This window comes from Chroicocephalus ridibundus, chromosome 20 (assembly GCF_963924245.1).
Source record: "Chroicocephalus ridibundus chromosome 20, bChrRid1.1, whole genome shotgun sequence".
Classification (NCBI taxonomy): domain Eukaryota; kingdom Metazoa; phylum Chordata; class Aves; order Charadriiformes; family Laridae; genus Chroicocephalus; species Chroicocephalus ridibundus.
The window spans coordinates 1,107,276-1,124,513 of NC_086303.1; the positions used below are offsets into that span (position 1 = coordinate 1,107,276).

The 17,238-nt window shown below is 58.9% G+C and overlaps 1 protein-coding gene across 1 annotated transcript; it reads left to right on the forward strand.

The window, feature by feature from the left end:
* The first annotated feature begins 499 nt into the window (after nt 1–499).
* CSRP1 (cysteine and glycine rich protein 1) lies at nt 500–15,309 on the forward strand. The gene is made up of 6 exons (XM_063356817.1): nt 500–846; nt 7,648–7,760; nt 12,013–12,181; nt 12,579–12,705; nt 14,502–14,595; nt 14,877–15,309. The coding sequence occupies exons 2-6, from the start codon at nt 7,649–7,651 to the stop codon at nt 14,951–14,953; spliced, it is 579 nt and encodes a 192-aa protein (XP_063212887.1). The 5' UTR covers nt 500–846; nt 7,648; the 3' UTR covers nt 14,954–15,309.
* The last annotated feature ends 1,929 nt before the right edge of the window (nt 15,310–17,238 follow it).

Consider the following 17,238-nt stretch of genomic DNA (forward strand, 5'->3'; position numbering starts at 1 on the left):
TGTTGTGGGTTCTGTTGCCGTTCCGGGTGGGAGGCTCTTGCCAAAGGGACTCGCTGTTATTCCCCTGCTCTCTATGCCTTCTCTTGCAATTTTTATTTTAGAGGAAAACTTTGAGCATAACAAAATACTGACCAAAATATCTGATGGGTGTTATCGGTGGCACATACACTTGGCAACCTGCCTGCGGCTTTCAGGGAGCCGCCGCAGCTGGCCCCAAATGGTTCACACACACACCCCAACCCCACCGGCCGCGTAGGAGTGAGATGTGATGGGGTGGGATCCCCAGGGAGTAGGATGGGGTGGGATGGGGTGGGATCCCCAGGGAGTGGGATGCTGTGGGATCCTCAGCAGTGGTGGGGCGCTGCTGGGGCCCGGGGGTGGGGGGCTCCCCGGTGGCGTGGGGTGGGTGGGGGTGGCAGTGGGACAGTGCCAGGCCCCAGAGCTCCCCAGTGGTGGAGTAGGTGAGGGGGGTGGTGGGGCAGTGCTGGGGGCTCCCCGCTGTCGGTAGGGCAGTGCCGGGTCCCGGGGCTCCGCAGTGGCAGTGGGGCAGTGGCAGTGGGGCAGTGCCAGGGCCCGCCGGTCCCCGGTGCCCTGGGGTGGCTGGGGGTGGCGGTGGGGCTGTGCCGGGGCTCCCCGGCGGCGGGCGAGCGGCGGGGCCCGCCCGGTGCCCTCCTCCGCCGGGAGCCCGGGGCGGCGGCCGCCGTGACATCAGTCCGGGCTCGCGCCTCTCGCCGCCGCCCCGCGACCCGCCTTCTCCCGCCGCCAACAAAAGCCCCCGGCGCCGCCGCCGGCCCCAGCCCCGCTCCCGGCACCGACCCGGCCCAGCCCAGCCCAGCCCAGCCGCAGGTAGGTGCGGGGCGGCGGGGAGCCCCCCCGCCCCGGCTTCCCCCGCCGGCCGCCCCGGGCCCCGCTGCGGAGCCGCCGCCGCTCCCGAGCCGGGGCGGGCAGGTCTCCAGCCCCCCGCGCTGCCGCATCCCCTCTGGCCCGCCATGCCCATCCCTCCCCCGCAAAGCCCAGCCCCTCCGTCGCCCCCCCGCCCCCGCCCCAGGCACCTCACCTGGGGTGGGATGCGGGGCTGGGGGCCGGAGCGGGGGCACAGACCCCGCCGTGCGCCCGTGGGGTGGGTGCGAGCGCGGTGGGGCCCACCGAGGCAGGGAACGGCGGGAGCATCCGTGCACATGTCGGCAGATGCGGAAGCCGAAGCTCTTGCATCAGATCGGGTGATCTTCCCTGGCCCGGCGGAGAGCGGGCATCGGCGCAGCGTGGTCACTTCCCACCGCGACGCCAAACTTTCTGCTGGCGTTAAGGCTCCGCTCAGCCTTCCTCTTCCCTTTTCCAAAGGGAAACCTCGGGGTTGTGGTCTCGGGCTGGGCTGTGAGTGGAGTCCTTGCGTCCCGTCCCCTCCCCAAAACGCGGGCTCTGCTGTCGCTTCGCTTTGCAGCCTGAACAAAGCTTACACCCGGGGAGACTGAGCCAGCTCCGTCCTCTCCGCTGGCGTGGACTGATGTCGCTTTACAGAGGGGATTTACATGGAAGCTGGCCGGGCACAGGCTCGAGCACAGCTTCAGGTGCCGCTTTCCAAACCTCAGAGCCGGCAGCTGGGCCGCCACGTAGGAGGGGGTGTTAATTAGCACTTGGCAAAAATACCGGATGCTGCCAAGTCGCAGTATTAGATATAGGGAGGGATGGACGGGGGGAGAAGGTGCAAGTGCTAAAACAGTATTAGGTGCGAGATTGGCTTTGGATGCTGCATGTCCTGGCTCTTTTTAGCCCTGGGGAGGACTCGCTGCTTAACAAGTAGCTCAGTGGTTGCTGCTGCGGCTGCTGGCCCGCGCGGTGCCTTCCCTGCTCCCACGGGTTGGTGGGCACCCTCTGCCCAGCCTCGGGCTCGCAGCCGGGCTGCTCCTCTCTCCTGGATCAGGGCCCCTCCGGCCAGGATGGCAGTGCCTGAACCCAGCCCCTGGAGCGGCTGAGCTCGGCACTCGGCTCCTGGGAGGCAGCACAGAACGAGAAGGACGCGACCGATTTGGCTTTGCCAAAGCTAAATAAAGTGAGCTTGGTCAGGTCATGGATTTTCATTCTGCAGGAGCCAGTAGCTTTTCTGAGCGTACCTGAAAATGCTTTTGGCTTTTGTTCTGGATAAGATTGGGATTTTCTTTGAGGAACCCAGTGGTGATAGGAAGTTTTCCAGTCGCCTTTGTAGCCAAAGCCTGGAGCAGTGTGGCCAGTGGGCAATGGTGTGTTGGTCCGTGGGCACGTGGTGGCCAGTGGGCACTTGCCGATAGCCGTGTCTGGCAGGCGGCTCAGCGCGGTGCTGGCCTCGCACGGGCCCCTTCCCTGGCACGGCGAACCCAAAGGCTGCCGTAGCGGAGGCAGCAGAAGTGATGCCTGGCGGTGTGGCTTTGGGAACTGTTAAGTAGATGAGCCGTGGGTGAGGATCACTCTGGACCTTGGACCCTCCTGACTTCCTCCCCTCCTCTCATGGCGAAGCCCTCAGAGATGTCTGATCTGGTACAGCTGCGTCTCCTGGGTCATTCTGTGATTTCTCCGAGGTGATGCCTGGTGTTTTGCCGTTCCCCAGTGCTCACCAGCTTCTGGACCCCATTCTCCTCTTGCTCACCTGTTCGACATCCCAGTATCTCGAATGACCTTCATTTATCCTCTTTTACACTGTTGGCAGCCCAGAGTCTCCTCACGCCACTGCTCCACCCTGCTGACTACATGGCGGCAGGACAGGGGGGACAGTTCTAACTTGCCTCTTGTAGGGTAATTTCCACTTGTGCCCAGGTGACCTGAAAGCTGCTCCGTGACAGATGCCGTTCCTCTGGGGCAGAGTCCCATGGCCCCAGTTGCGGTTATGGGTGCTGAACCCCTGATGCTCCATCCCGGCGATTCCCCACGGGGTGTTATGTGTATCCCCATGAGCCGGTTCCTTTCTGCTCTGCCCACACACCTCTTCTGTCTAGGTGTCTCCTCCTCCGGATTTCTGCTCATCTCATGGCGGTGCCAGCTGCTCTAAACCGAGAGGCAATAATCAGACCCCAGGGCTTGGGGCTCCTACTGTGGTTTCCTCCCCTTTGCCTTGTCCCTTTGCCAGGCCATGTAATAATCCTGCGTGCCCAGCTGTGAAGATCGTTCAGAGTGAGTTTTGTGCAGCCCTGACAGTACTTTACTGCCGTCCGTTGGCATTGCATTAACACTCTCATTGCAAAGAAAAAAAAAAGAACCTTTTCCATGGGCCAGCGTGAGTCCTGCTCCTCAGCGATCTCCTCCAAGCACAGAGGGATTGCTCTGCCATTAATCACCGTAGGATTTTAGTAGAACGTCTGGCCGCATACGTGGGAAGGGTTTTCCAGCTGTTGCAGAAGCTCGAGCGGTTGAGCTGACACCATGGTGGCTGCAGGTAAAGTCCATCAGAGGGTGCAGCGGGGAACCTGCGCTGCTCTGGGTGCCCCCGGCGGGGCGAAGCTGCGGTTGCTGGGCGGCGGGGGCTGCTTTGGCTCCGTCGGCCTCAAACCAGCTGCTCTCGGGCAAGTAAGAGGGTGGTTGTCAGCTTTGGCGTGAGGGCTCCGAGCACACGGATCTCTCAATCCACACTAAGGAGAAGGTGACCGTGTGTTCCTACTGCCCGACGGCTTGGCTTCACCTGCTCCCCGCTTCCCCTCACAGCCCAGGTTTAGATGACATCCCAAAGCACCACGACATCTGGTTCCATACTGGTTTGTGCCTGGTTTAGCGTAGCTTAGACTGCCCCCCAGACTGGTGCAACGCGAGCCCATCTGAAACGTGGGTGAGTCCGTGGCTTGCACTTGACCCGGTGAACTGTACGGTTGCGGAGTCAGACATCGGACACTGCGATGAGAGTTAATCTCCAAAAAGTGTCAGACTTGTGTGGTTCTGCACAAGCCTCACTGGTGCCTGTGCCGCCCAGCAACACGGCTGCTGCTCAAAGGGTGGCGTCTTGCGTTTTGAGGCCCCTCGCCTTCTCCAGAGCGGCTGATGGACCGGCTGCGGGGCTGAGCCACGCTTGGCACGCAGGGTGCTGGCTGTCGGGCCCTGGTTACCTTTGCTGCTCCACACGGGATGCGGAGCTGCAGGAGGGAGGAAAATAATCTTGTTTTTTGGCAGCCCTGGGTGCCTTTCTTGCCGGTGCTCAGTGAGGCCTTTGGCTGCACGACACTCCCCTCCTGTTCCTCATTCTGCATGGGTCTAATAGGGATTTGGAGAAGTGCAACTGCGGTCAGTAAATGTTGCAATTGGACAGAATATGGTGCTCATGGTGCAAAGTACTCTGAAAAAAATGTTGAAAGTGTTGCAAGCTCTCTGACAATGTCTTTAAGTGGGCATTAACTGGGGAAGTGGGACGATGGGTCCGGTTATTGTAAAGATTTTGCTTCTGAGGCGGCTGGTGCGTGTCCCAGGCTCCGTGAGCAGAGTGCCCCTGGTCTTTTTGTTCTTGCCGATGGTGACCTGTAGCATAAGCTGATTTTTGGTCTCTTGCGTGGCCTGCCCGGCTCTCAGCATCTGCCTGTGGATGTTGTGGACTAAGAGGGAATTCCCAGCAACTTAAACCTTACCTCAGGTTTTCTCTGTGCCCGGCTGTGAGCTATCACAAGCCCGTGTATCCCCAGGACAAACTCATTTTCATGGTCTCTGCCCACAGAAGATCCGTCCTGGCAGGTGCCGGGAGGCCTTGCTGGGATGTGGCTTTGCTGGGTCTGCATCTGTGCTGCTGGGTGCTTCACGGTGCGAGTCCCCTGCCAAAATCACGGTGACATTGTTTAAACTGCATGGAGGAGGCACCTGCAACTTTCCCATGGAGGATGGAGGAAAATAAGCAGCAAAAGGGGCTCAAACTCCTCTTGTGGCAAACACCAGAGGATCTTCACCCAGAAGCAGCTTATCTCCTCCCGTAGACTTACAGGCGGCTCGGAGGACGGTGTCCCCACTGCTGGTGTCTCGGTTTGGGCAGATGAACCCTGCTGTTCGGGACAAGCAGAGCCTCTTCCTTCGCTGCTGCTGCTGTAAAGGGGAAGAAAATGTGCCGTGGAGCAAACAGGGAGCAGCTGGCTCCAACCCATGCTGGGCAGTTCGTCCCTGAGCCTGCTCGCAGACGCCCTGGCTGTGGAGCAGGGAGCAATGGCAGGGGGCCTGTGTGAGGCTCCCCCCCAAAACCAGGGCTGGGGAGTCCCAGAGATGGGCTCTGCCGGGTGTTGTGTTTGGAAAGGGAGGGGGGATCCAGAGAAACTGTAGCCAGCGTCGTGTTACTCCTGGCCAGGGGTCACTGGTGGGCACGGGGGCAAAAGGGGCCAGTGGGCTCCCACGCCGTGGGGGATCTCCGCTGGCTGGGCTGGCAGGAGGATGCCGCTGGATGTTTCTGCCCTCCAAGGAAACTCCTGACCCAGGTCGGGCCCTCCTCCCGGTGCAGGGGGGGAAAAACAGGCTCTGGAGAGAAACAGTTTGTGTCCTTTTAAGGCAATGCAAAGGCTGGGACTGGAAGGATGGGGCTGGAAGGGAGGGATTTGGCAGGGGCTGCGCGGCAGTGGGAAGCCCAGCCTGCAGGGCCTTCGGAAAAGAGACTTCCCGGCTGTTGTGATCACACCCCGACCACAGCTCCTTGGGTCCCTGCAGCCCTCGCTCCTGGCACCCTCGCAGCTCCGTCCGTCTGTCCCGCGTGCCCCTGAGACCCCCCGTGCAGCTGGGAGCCAGTGCCTCTGCGCAGCCCCGCGGCCGTGACCCGCAGCGATAACCAGGCTGAGATCAATTTCCCTTTCCTGTTGCCTGACAAAACACTTTTATACAGGGAAGAGCTGGGCTTTCCCATACGCTGGAAGGTACGGAGACCTCCCCGCGGCTGTTAGCAGAGGGATTGCAGCGCTTCATCTGCCCTCACCTCTCCGTTTGGCATTTATACAGCCCCCATCCTCTTGTGTTTAGCAGCCCCCCAACGGGAGCCAGGGCTCAAGCCAGTACTTGTCCAAGGCACAAGCTACTGATGCTATGGGGGAAACGGTGCCAGAGTTTGGTGGTATCAGGCTCCTGCTCTTTGGGCAGTCCTGACTATACCCCTGCCCAGTGGTGGCAGAAACGGAAGAGGAGTTCAGGGAGGAGAAGCTGGAACTGTTTCCAGTGGTGGCTCAGCCATTGGGTGGGTGACTGGAGACCCAGAGATGGGGCTCCAGCTGTCTGAGGTGACCCAGGGATCTGGAGCTGTGGCAGGGAGCGGGCTCAAAGGCTTTGCCCCCGTTGTGCCCGGGCAGACCCAACTCCCCCTCCTCACAGCCCCGCGGCCGAGCCCAGGGAGGGGATGAGGTCCTCGCGTGCTGTGGGGTGGCACACAGTGCAGTGGGGACCTCGTCCCTCTGCTTTTGCTGTTTGGGAGTCGGGGAGCACACGGCTGTGCCTGCAATGGGGAGGGTGACTTCTGCTGCTTGTCCCCACATGGGAGCCGGATGGAGAATTACAGAATTGACGGAGAGAGGCCATGGAGACCCTCCGAGCTGCAGCTTGTGCCCATTGACCTTTCTTATATCATTGGCACCACCAAAAAGTGTTTTGTTTTGTTGTCCTTGTAGCAAGCCTAGGTTGCTGTTAGATCCTCCTTAGCCTCCGCTTGGCCACGCTCAACCAGCCTGCCTCCCTCAGAATCCCCTGGTAGGACTTTGTTGCTTAAACTTCTTGAGGTTTACGTTGACCTGGTCTTCAAAAGTATCAAGGCCCCTCTGGGTTGGAGCTCTGCTACTTATGTTAGCCGCTCACAGTATTACGGGGATATCTGCAAATTTGCAGATCAAGGGACCTCTTGATCATGTCTCATTAGATACGTTTCAGGAAAAAGGAGAGAGAAAGAGAAGCATTCATATCCTGCCAAGGAGCTGCATGGTAGCTTAGCTTGGTGCTCAGGTGTTTGCCCTGCACGTGAGCCTGTGTCCCCGGAGCTCCTGATTTCCCAGCCTCTGTGATGGTTCCTGCAGTCCTGGAGGAGACTGAGATGTCCGGGTACAGGGGGAACCTGTGAGCAGTTGTCCGGGCAAGGCACAAGCTACTGATACTATGGGGGAAACGGTGCCAGAGTTTGGTGGTATCAGGCTCCTGCTCTTTGGGCAGTGCTGACTATACCCCTGCCCAGTGGTGGCAGAAACGGAAGAGGAGTTCAGGGAGGAGAAGCTGGAACTGTTTCCAGTGGGGTGACCCAGCACCAAGGATCAGTCACCCTGGCCGTTGTGGCCTTGCCCTGCTGAGGGGTAATAGCAGGGCTGTGATCTAACGAGGTGTTGTGGCTGTGGGTACCTCTGTAAGCACCGTCTCCCATCATTGTCCCGCTTCCTCCCTTTTCCTGGAGTTGTGAGGTCCCACGGCTCTCAGGTCAGGGGCGTTTCTGCTGCTCCTGGCTGGCAGGACCCGTGGTCCCTGGGGGGCAGCTGATACGGTTGGGTGCTGTAACGACGGGTCGCGTGGGCATCTGCTAATTCTGCTACTTGCCAGCCCTGCAAATCTGTGCTCACAGCAAATGGCCGTGGGTGGTCTCTCCTTGTGCAGATGTGGGACGGCTGCTGGAGCACCGCTGGCACTGCTGGCACTGCCCCGTCCCTGCCTCCTGCCCGGCCCCCCTCCCTGACGCTCTTCCTGCCTGTGCCTTTTCTGCAGGATGCCCAACTGGGGAGGAGGAAAGAAGTGTGGCGTCTGCCAGAAGGCGGTATACTTCGCCGAGGAGGTGCAGTGTGAAGGCAACAGCTTCCACAAGTCCTGCTTCTTGTGCAGTGAGTACCAGCCCTTCCCTCGCCCCTCCCGCCCCGCTTCCCGGCTCTCCGACAGCTGGGTGCCCCGTCACGTCCTGTTTATGACCCCTGTAAACGCTCGTTAGGATTCCTCTACACACAGCCCTGCTGTGGGCGCCGTGTCGCAGGCTTTCTGCTTTTCTCCAGACTTGGAAGTTAGTTCTGCTGAAGGAACACAGATCGTCCCAGGACACCAGGGACCATCCAAGCTGTCAGGGCTGACCTCAGCAGCACCCACGCAAAGACTTAGCCTGACCCTACAGCAGGGAAAGGCTGGGCTGAGTCCTCTAGACTCTCTCCAGATGTTCGAGATTGGAGCATGAGACAGGGACTCTCCAAGCAGTGGTGGCAGGAGGTGGCACATCCCATGCAGTGCTCTGAGGTGATGCTAGCTTTAGTCTTCTAAGTGGCTTTGCCACACTAAAAAGGTGGTTGGGCCTTGGGAACTGGCATGGGATCTGCCCCTGTGTCCCAGGAGATGATGGGAAGAAGACGTGGTCCTGTCCTGGCCCTTCTGCTGATGGAAGGCCTGCTGTGAAGTGCTAAAGCACCGCCTCCAGCCTGCCTGCAAATCTGCTACTGCGGAGGGTCTCTGGTGTGTGTTTGGACCCAAGTGTCACCTCCAGGGCAGGGCAGTGGAACAGGATCTGTCTGTGGGGTCACTCAGTGCAGAGATCCCTCCCTCTGCCCGCTCTGCAGGATCCTACAAGTACTCCTGGGCTCATCCCGCGGGTCCGCAGACACCCTTCCCCTCCCTCGGGGGACACCGGGGCAGCAGGGACAGGCGAGTAGCGTTACGGTGCTGAGAGCAGCTCCTTAAACCCGCGGCATCCACATCCAGGGGGGCTGCGGGACCTTGGAATAGAAAGACGACCACTCTCCTCAGCCTCTGATTTACCAGATTTCCGTCCCCTGCCCCCGAAGACTCCCACGTAACAGAATAGCGATTGTCACGTGCTGACAGGAGCGTGCACATCGCCAGTGTCCGCTGATGGCTCTTCGAGACGTCGCACCCACCGCAGAGCAGCAGAAGCAGAAGTGCATCTTCAGAGCTGCCCTTGCAGCAGGGCCCCGCTGAGGTTTAGCGTTTTCTCAGCTGGTCCCCGTGCCCTGTTCCCAGTCTCGCCAGCCCCTTGCAGCAGGGAGCACAGACGTCATCTTTTCCATGCGGGCAGCAAGCAGAGCTGGGGTCTATAAAGAGGCACACAGCTAGAACTAATCTCTGCAGACCCATTCCAGCCGGGAAATACCAGTGTCCTCATGGGGCCGATCCCTGCCGTGCTGCTGTGGCCGCCTGGCACCGATACCGGATCCTTCTTGGCCAGCCTGCCTGGGGTGCACAGATGGATGCAGATGTGAGCGAGAGAGGCTGTTGTGCGTCTCTGCTCCCTGCGCAGGGTGAAGAGTGGCCAGTGTGGCCAGTAGGTCTCGTATGTGGGAATTTCCAGGCTGGAAACCTTGCTTTGGCTCTAGAGGACTGCGAAGGGGAGTTGTGGAGAGGCTTTTCCCGGCCAGGCAGGGGATGGCAGGCCGTGTCCTTACTGCGGCCACTCTCCGCAGCAGGAAATCATGTTTCTTCTGCAGCCTCAGATAAGGAGGGTGGGGAACGTTACCCTCATCTGCCCTCGAATGGCTTTTACCATCTGAGTCCATATCAATGGAGGACCTCAGTATGGGGACTAAGATCCCATTGCGCTGCCTCTGCCCGTCCGTGTGGCACCCGTGCACACAGCTGGATCGCTAGGGAAAGCATCTGCCGAGCGATGCTGGCAGCCGGAGCGTGGGGGCAGGCCTCCAGGAGCCACGAAATCAGGCAAAAGGCATTGCTTCCAGAAGGGAATACACGGCCTAAGTGGGGAAGAAGGTCATCCCACGTCTGCTCGTGGATGCAGGTCACCAGGGAGTGGTGCGGACCCGACTACAGCCAGGGCTCTTGTCCCTGTGCTTTGCAGGTGTACGTAATCACACTCCACGTGTACCCCAGCAGTTCTGCCCGTCCGGTTGCGGGCTCTCCAGCTGGGGCCGTGGCTCGCATGCCAGCCCGCAGGGCTGCCTGTATTCCCAGTCCCGTGGCACAGGCTGCGGGTGATGCTGAGCTGCACCGACCTCCTGCGTTCCCAGCCTGTTCCCCGCTGCTGCGTTTGGGCCTCATCAGGGAACTTGAAGCCATTATCTTTAAGGAAGAAAAACAAATACTTTGACCTGACCTGCCAAAAAAATAATCAAAAAGGAGCCAAACCTACCACAGTGCATTAGAACTGGAGATCGGCTCAGGGAGTGACTTGGTGATTGACTCAGTGGCGTCCATCCAAGTGAGTCAATAGTACATGGCAGAAATGTACTGTAATGAGCCCGTTTGGCCTCTGAAAGTAGCAGCAGCTCTTGTCTAATTGTTTTGTGGAGCAACTCCACCGCTCTTAGAAAAACAAAGGGTCCTTAACTCGATGAGTGCGGCACGCTGGAATTTCTGCAATGCAGAAACCCGGGAGCTGGGGGCTGATTTCTAGGAAGCAGACCGGGAAGGAATTTTTCTGCTGCCTCTCAAAGTGTCTGTGGCTTGTACAGATGAGGGACCGTGAAAGCTTAGGTTAGAGCTCTACATCTACATCCTCTACATCCAGCTCTGCATCCCCCCAGCACGGTGGGAGAGAGGGACAGATGCCCTTGAGCTCATTCACTCCCACCCCCAGGACAAAGCTCTTTAAATGTGCCAGTAAAAGTGCCCAAATTCCCCTCCTGGAGGGTCTGTGTGAATGCAGCGTTTCTCCTGATGAGCTCCAGGGTAATGCAGCGACAACCCCAACACCAGCCCATTAACTTGGCACCTATGGGACCAGTTAACCAGAGCTGGTCCTTCTCAACAGGGATGTGTGCTCCATCCCTGGCTCCTGCCGTGGTGGGACGCAGGAGCCCGTAGCCAGGAGAGGACCCTGCCAGATCCTCCTTAGATGGCAGGAGACGTTTCCCTTTCCACCTCCTTCTCCCAGCAGCAGCACACGGGGTTCTCCGCGGCCCCGGAGGAGAAGGACCATATTTAGTAATTGGGCCGAGGCAGGCGGCCTCTCGCCCCCGCGTTTAGTGCTGTGGTTCACGCTGCTCCGAGAGGAGTGTGCTGCTGTGTTTGCATTCCTGCGATATTGGTAAAGACCAAGAAACTTTTCCGCTGGCGAAGAGGCCAGCGGGCTGCTGCGAGCCTCGACATTTAAGGCATGTGAGCAGGATGGGGGAAGGCTGTGTCGCAGCTGTAACAGGATCTGTTTTGGGGCCGGCTGCCAGCGCTGTGGACTCTGCCCCAGGCGACTGGATCCTGCTTGGGGCAGGTAAACACCGGAGATGATTGTGAGCCCGTTTGGGTGCCGCTCGCATCCCGCTCCAGCTTGCTGGGCGGCATGTTCCAAGGAGGGTTTGGAAGCCGACGTGGAGGCTGAGATCAGAGCTGGGACAGGAGTCAGGAAAACCTAAAAATCAGGCGAAGTCTGTGTGGCCTGAGCCCAGCACCAAGCTGAAGCTCTGGATGGGCTCAGGTGGGACCCCGAGCTTGGCTGCCGTCTCCTCCTGTCCCATGGTCCATCCCCTGTTGATCCCCAAGGCTGGAACACCCAGCTGAGCTAGTGTTCCTCACCTGGGACCACCCTACGTGCACACACCTGGACCGGGGGGGACATGTCAGCATGAACTCTTCCATGGTGGTCTCAGGGTCTGGAGAGGCAACTGTCCACAACAGCGTAATGTGCCAAAAACCTTACAGAGCGTCAACGGTGGTAACGGCTACAGATGTGCTTTGAGTCCATCTAAACACAGGGGAAATTATATTTGCTCACATTGCTTTCCCCCGAGTGCCTGTTGCTGCGGATCTGCAGGGGAGCGGGAGCGTGGCAGAGCTGGAGCGGGGCAGGGACGTCCGTCCCGATGCTTGTGACGGGAATTTCAACCCCCTGCCCCCCGGTTTAGGTGCACCTTCGGGATACCAGCACCAGGAGGGTTAACAGAGCTATTCCTTAGTATCAGCCTTGTAGCTTTGGCGGTTGCTTCCTTTTAAAGCCTGACAATGTTCTTGTTGTGATCCTTATCTCTGGCTGTTTTGCATGCGCTCCCTTTAACCAGGATCTCGTCTAGGGTTTCCTCGCTCCTTGAAAGCTGAGCTGTTCTATCCCTTGTGAGGACTTGTTTTCTCCAGCTAATTAGCGAGCTCTGGATGAGCGGGCTAATGGCAGGGCCCTCCCCTCTTTTCTAGTGGTCTGTAAGAAGAACTTGGACAGCACCACTGTTGCTGTGCATGGAGAGGAGATCTACTGCAAGTCCTGCTACGGCAAGAAGTACGGCCCCAAGGGCTACGGCTACGGGCAGGGAGCAGGCACCCTGAGCACTGACAAGGGCGAGTCCCTGGGAATCAAATATGAAGAGTGAGTTGAAATCTTGTTTTCGAAACTGGGGTGGTTGCGGGCACCTTCTCCCCCACATCTTGTGATGTAGTTGGCTGTGTAGCCCGTGCTGAACTCCCAGCAGTATCTCATCTGGAGGGTGCCGCGGACTGCCCTGCCTTTCTGCTCCTCGGGGGAAACCCGCTCAACCCTATTTGCAGGGTGGGATGGGGCTTGACAGGACATGTCCCCATAGCCTGAGCGTGCTGCCCGTCCCCTCCGAGCACACAGCTGTGAGGCTGAAGTTTCCATGGGGCTCAACACGTTGTGCCTACAGCTCCGGGCCCTTCAACACTGGGTTGGGATTTATGATCCCATAGGCCTTCCCTCCCCCATCTCGCTTGTGCAGCCCTGATCACGAACTCCCTCCTGTCCACAGGGGCCAGCCCCACCGACCCACCAACCCTAACGCAGCCAGAATGGCCCAGAAGGTCGGGGGTTCCGATGGGTGCCCTCGCTGCGGGCAAGCGGTGTACGCAGCCGAGAAGGTGATTGGAGCTGGAAAGGTAAGAAGGGGGATGGAGTTGCTGTGTGGCAGGGACACCTTCAGAGAAGGTCTTGACCTGAGCCCCAGGCTGCTGCAGGCTGGGCTGCTACGCCTCCAGCCAGGGCTGGGCTTAGGGTCCAGTGGCCATGCTCACCTAGAAGCCTGGCACCAAATGGAGATCTTGGCATGTTTAGAAACCAGGTTCTCCAGGCTGCCTCGCACTTACAGACTTGTAGATGGGAGGGAAATGCATTTTATACTAAATATTTGGAGCACTGCTCAGCGTACGTCACGGTGGATGTCCCTGCTGCTAGATGTGTTGGGAGGACAAGCAGTGATGTGGGCCATGGCCCCTGCCACCACTAACTCAGCAAGTGCAACGTCCAGCGAGCCTTCTGCACCCTCTGCCGCAGGCTGGGATACCGCAGCCCGAATTCGAGGCAGGGAGTGAATTCCGGTGGTCAGCGCTGCCCGTAGGCAGGGCAAGCGGTTGGAGGTGTGGGCATGGGCTCGGTGCCTCTCTTGGGCTGGTGGCCTGGGTCTGCTCAGGGCCAGGTGTAAAGGACACTCTGCAACAGCCCTGGTGCTTCCTATGTCAAGTTCATCACTTCACCAGGGTCCTTTGTGTCCCGAGCTGCGGTCTTGTCCTGCCCAGCTCTGGGAAGCCCTCTGTAGGGCATGGGGACACCTTCTGCTCTGTCAGCTTGGGGACCCGGCGTGAGGTCCCTGCCCTGAAGCAACCTTCCCCTGGGGTCAGGCACACGTGCAGAACTCGCTGAGGCAGCGGGTCAGGCTGCTTGTGCCGCAGGGGACGGGATGGCCATGCTGGGAAAGCCTCACCCCCTCCCTGGTGACGTTGGGTCACTCACTGGCCCCTGCCAGGCTCTGTCCTCCCTGGGGTTCCTCTGTTTGCCCTCTGTCCCCAAAGCAAGGAAAGGAGGCATCTGGTCAACGGAAAGGGCCTCCCAGCATCATGGTACCCTGGCTGGCAGTGAGGGATTTGTGATGGACACCTTGAGGGTCAGCCCAGGGTCAGAAGCCAAACTTACCCTTAAAATCATGATCTGGGCTTCCTGGTTTCTGGCCTCAGTGTTTACGGGGAACCAAAGCTGGCAAAACGATTACACTCAAGCAAACCCGGAGAGGATTCCAGAGCATGTATTTCATGTGCTAATGTTTGCTGGATGACTCCATCTGCTACCTCCTCCTCCGGCCCCCTAATTTCACATTTTCTTCCAAAAAAGGTTCCGTGTTTTCCAAAGTGTTTATTTAAATTCCTCCGTGAGCAGCTCTGGCTACTCTAGGTCTGCTCAAAGGCTGTGAGCTCATTTATCCCAGAGGACTGATGAAGCCGCGGGGGGGGTGGTATTTTTAAACACTGGCTGATTTCTGCATTCTTAGTGTCTGTTTGTTGCCTTCCTTGGAGCTGCCGTTGTGTAGGGGCAGGTGTCCCAACCCCGCTGCCACCCCAGCGAACGTACGGATAGGTAACGCAGGGGATTTATCCTGCTGCTCAGGAGAGGATGTTCTCCAAAGTTCGGGGTTGATTGCTCCGTACAAATTATTGTACAAATTATTGTACAAATGACTTCTGCAAGTGGGGGTGAAAGCTCTGTGGAACCAGACCACCATGGGGGCAGTGACCACACCTGATGGTTCCTCTCTGTATCTGCCCCCCGGGCTGGGAGCACGGCTCCTTCCAGAGCAAAGCTTCCATCCCGCTCACACCTCTCTGCCAACCGCTGTGGGTCAGAGCCTGTTTGTCAGCCAAAGCGTTGCTGCCCTGTCTGACCGGGCTCTGCTCCTGTCCCGCAGTCCTGGCACAAGTCCTGCTTCCGCTGCGCCAAGTGTGGCAAAAGCCTGGAGTCCACCACCCTGGCAGACAAAGACGGAGAGATCTACTGCAAAGGTGAGTGTCACCATCCCCGCTGGCTTGTCCTGGGCCCCGGAGGGTGGAGGCAGGGGGTGAAAACCCCAGTGCAGGGAACCAGGGTGGGACTGAGGTTTGGGGAGGCGGTGGCCCCAGTATGGGGACTGGCTGGCCACGGAACCGGGGGATTTCCCGCTGTGCCTGGGGCCTCTCTGTTTGCCCAGGAAATATGGCAAACCCCGTCCGGTTTAGGCAGTGCCTGCTTCGAGAGGAGGACCTGCTGCTGGCCTTACCCATCTCTCCCTTCCCGTCCCCTGCAGGTTGCTACGCCAAGAACTTCGGTCCCAAGGGCTTTGGCTTTGGGCAAGGCGCCGGGGCGCTCATCCACTCGCAGTGAGGCGCCAGGAGCCGGGCTCTCCGCTCGCTCAGGGCTTGTCCATACCAGCCTCTGCTGCCCAACCCTTCCCGCACCCGCAGTGAGCATCATCAATAACCACCCGCTGCTTCCCAGCACGAGCCCCTTCCTCCCCGCCCTGACCAGCGCACCCCGAAGCTGTGGGAGTCCCAGCATGGTCCCCATCGGGTCCTGCTGGTGCGGGTGCCGGCGGGGAGACAGCTCACACCCACCCGCGGCGAGGCCCCTGTGCCCCAAACGTGCTGCTGCTCCGCGTTCGTTGCCCGTCCCGCCGGGATGCGTGCTCAGCCGCGCCGCACCGTGCCACCGAGCAAGAAATAAACATCAAAGCTGACCGACGCCTGGCCTTGATGGAGAGTTTATTCCCCGTCTGGGGCTGAGGAGGTGCGGTGGGTGACCAGAGCTGGAGGTCTGGAGGTAGAGGGAGGACAGGAATTGTCTACCCTGTTGTCTACCTTGACTTCAGCAAGGCATTTGACACCATCTCCCACAGCATCCTCATAGGGAAGCTTAGGAAGTGTGGGTTAGATGAATGGACAGTGGGGTGGATGGAAAACTGGTTGAAAGACAGAGCTCAGAGGGTGGTGATTGGGGGTGTCAGGAGGACGGGGCCAGGCTCTTCTCAGTGGTGCCCCGCGACAGGACAAGGGGCAACGGGCACAAACTTGACCGTGGGAAGTTCCATCTCAACATGAGGAGGAACTTCTTTGCTGTGAGGGTGGCAGAGCCCTGGCACAGGCTGCCCAGAGAGGTGGGGGAGTCTCCGTCTCTGGAGACATCCCAAACCTGCCTGGACGCGTTCCTGTGCCACCTGCTCTGGGTGACCCTGCTCTGGCAGGGGGTGGGACTGGGTGATCTCCAGAGGTCCCTTCCAACCCCAGCCAATCCGTGGTTCTGTGATTCTGTAATCGTTCGCAATCACGGCTTGCAATTAAAGTGGCCCAGCTGCGGCCAGCGGAGCTGTGCGGGCCGGGCTCTGCCCCTGCTCCTGCGCTCCATAACCAGTTCAAAAGCAGCGGTTGATGCAAGGAGGCCAGGACGGACCTTCCCTGGTGCATTGGCAGCACACCACGCCTGCACGCCCCACCGAAACCCCTATCAGTGCTTTTAGGTGGCGCCTCTCCAAACAGGCGTGCCCAGCAGCGCTGAATAATTAACAGCTTTTCACCTACTCCCTGGATTTTTAGCAGCACTCTGGATCATTAAGCCGTCAGTTTGGCAGCTTCCCAGATATAATTCGTTTTCATCTAAACTCTTTACTTTCCTCCTGCGATTCTCTCGTTTGACCGGCGTGATGTACCCACAGGATCAGCCTTGCTGCAGCTTAAGAGTTATGAACTCCACAGGGAATTTAGTTTTGGTTGTGTTTTTTTTTTTTTGTTTTATTTTTTTAAAGTTATAAACATTGTGGTTGAGTAAATGAGATGGGTAGTGTTTTGAGAAGCAGAAATCCTTTTGTGGGGCAGGACTCGGGCTCCTTTATTAACTTAAGCACTTTCTCCCATTCGTCACATCCTTGGTTTTTACACGATGTTTTTGAAGCTGAGATGGGGAGTAAGCTCTTTAAACATCTCCAAAAATCCCGTCCCCTCCCCCTAGTTTTCCCAGTCTGGGATCCAAATTCTGTCTGGTCCTGTTGCTCTGGGCTGCGTGGCTGGGGTTTGGCGAGGCGCTGGCGGATGGCACGTGGCGTGCGGAGCAGCCAGCCCCGGTGCGGGGACGCGGTGGTGGGTCGGGAGCTGTAGCAGAGCGGGCTCACACCACCCTCGGTGCCGAGACCGAAACCCGGCTGCCTCGTCTGGCAGAGGCCCTGCTCCCCGGGGAGGCGTCGGGAGTTAGGGAGCTGCCTGCTTTCTCCGGGAGCCTGCGGTGGATGCTGCACTGCTGTGGCACTTCAACCGGACGTGCCACAGGTGGGGATGGCGCCTAGGCTAGAACAAGTCTGTCTTTAGTCTCTTCTTGCTGTAGTTGTAGAGGTTGTGTCAGAGAGACAGGAGGTACTGACATAGCGCAAGTGGATGGACCCCATGGAGGCCATTTGCTCCTGGAGACCTGGCCAAAGCCAGGAGGAAACGCTGGGTTTGGGTTTCTTGGGGTCACAGAAAGACATGGGGTGGAAGGGCCCTGTAGAGGTCTTGAGTCCAACCTCCTGCTTCAAGCAGGCCTAGCTCCAAAGGTCAGGTTGATCAGAGCCTCTGGTGGCCAGTCAGGTTTGGAAACCCTCCAAGGATGGAGGTCCCACCACTATGGGTCTTATCACAACGTTG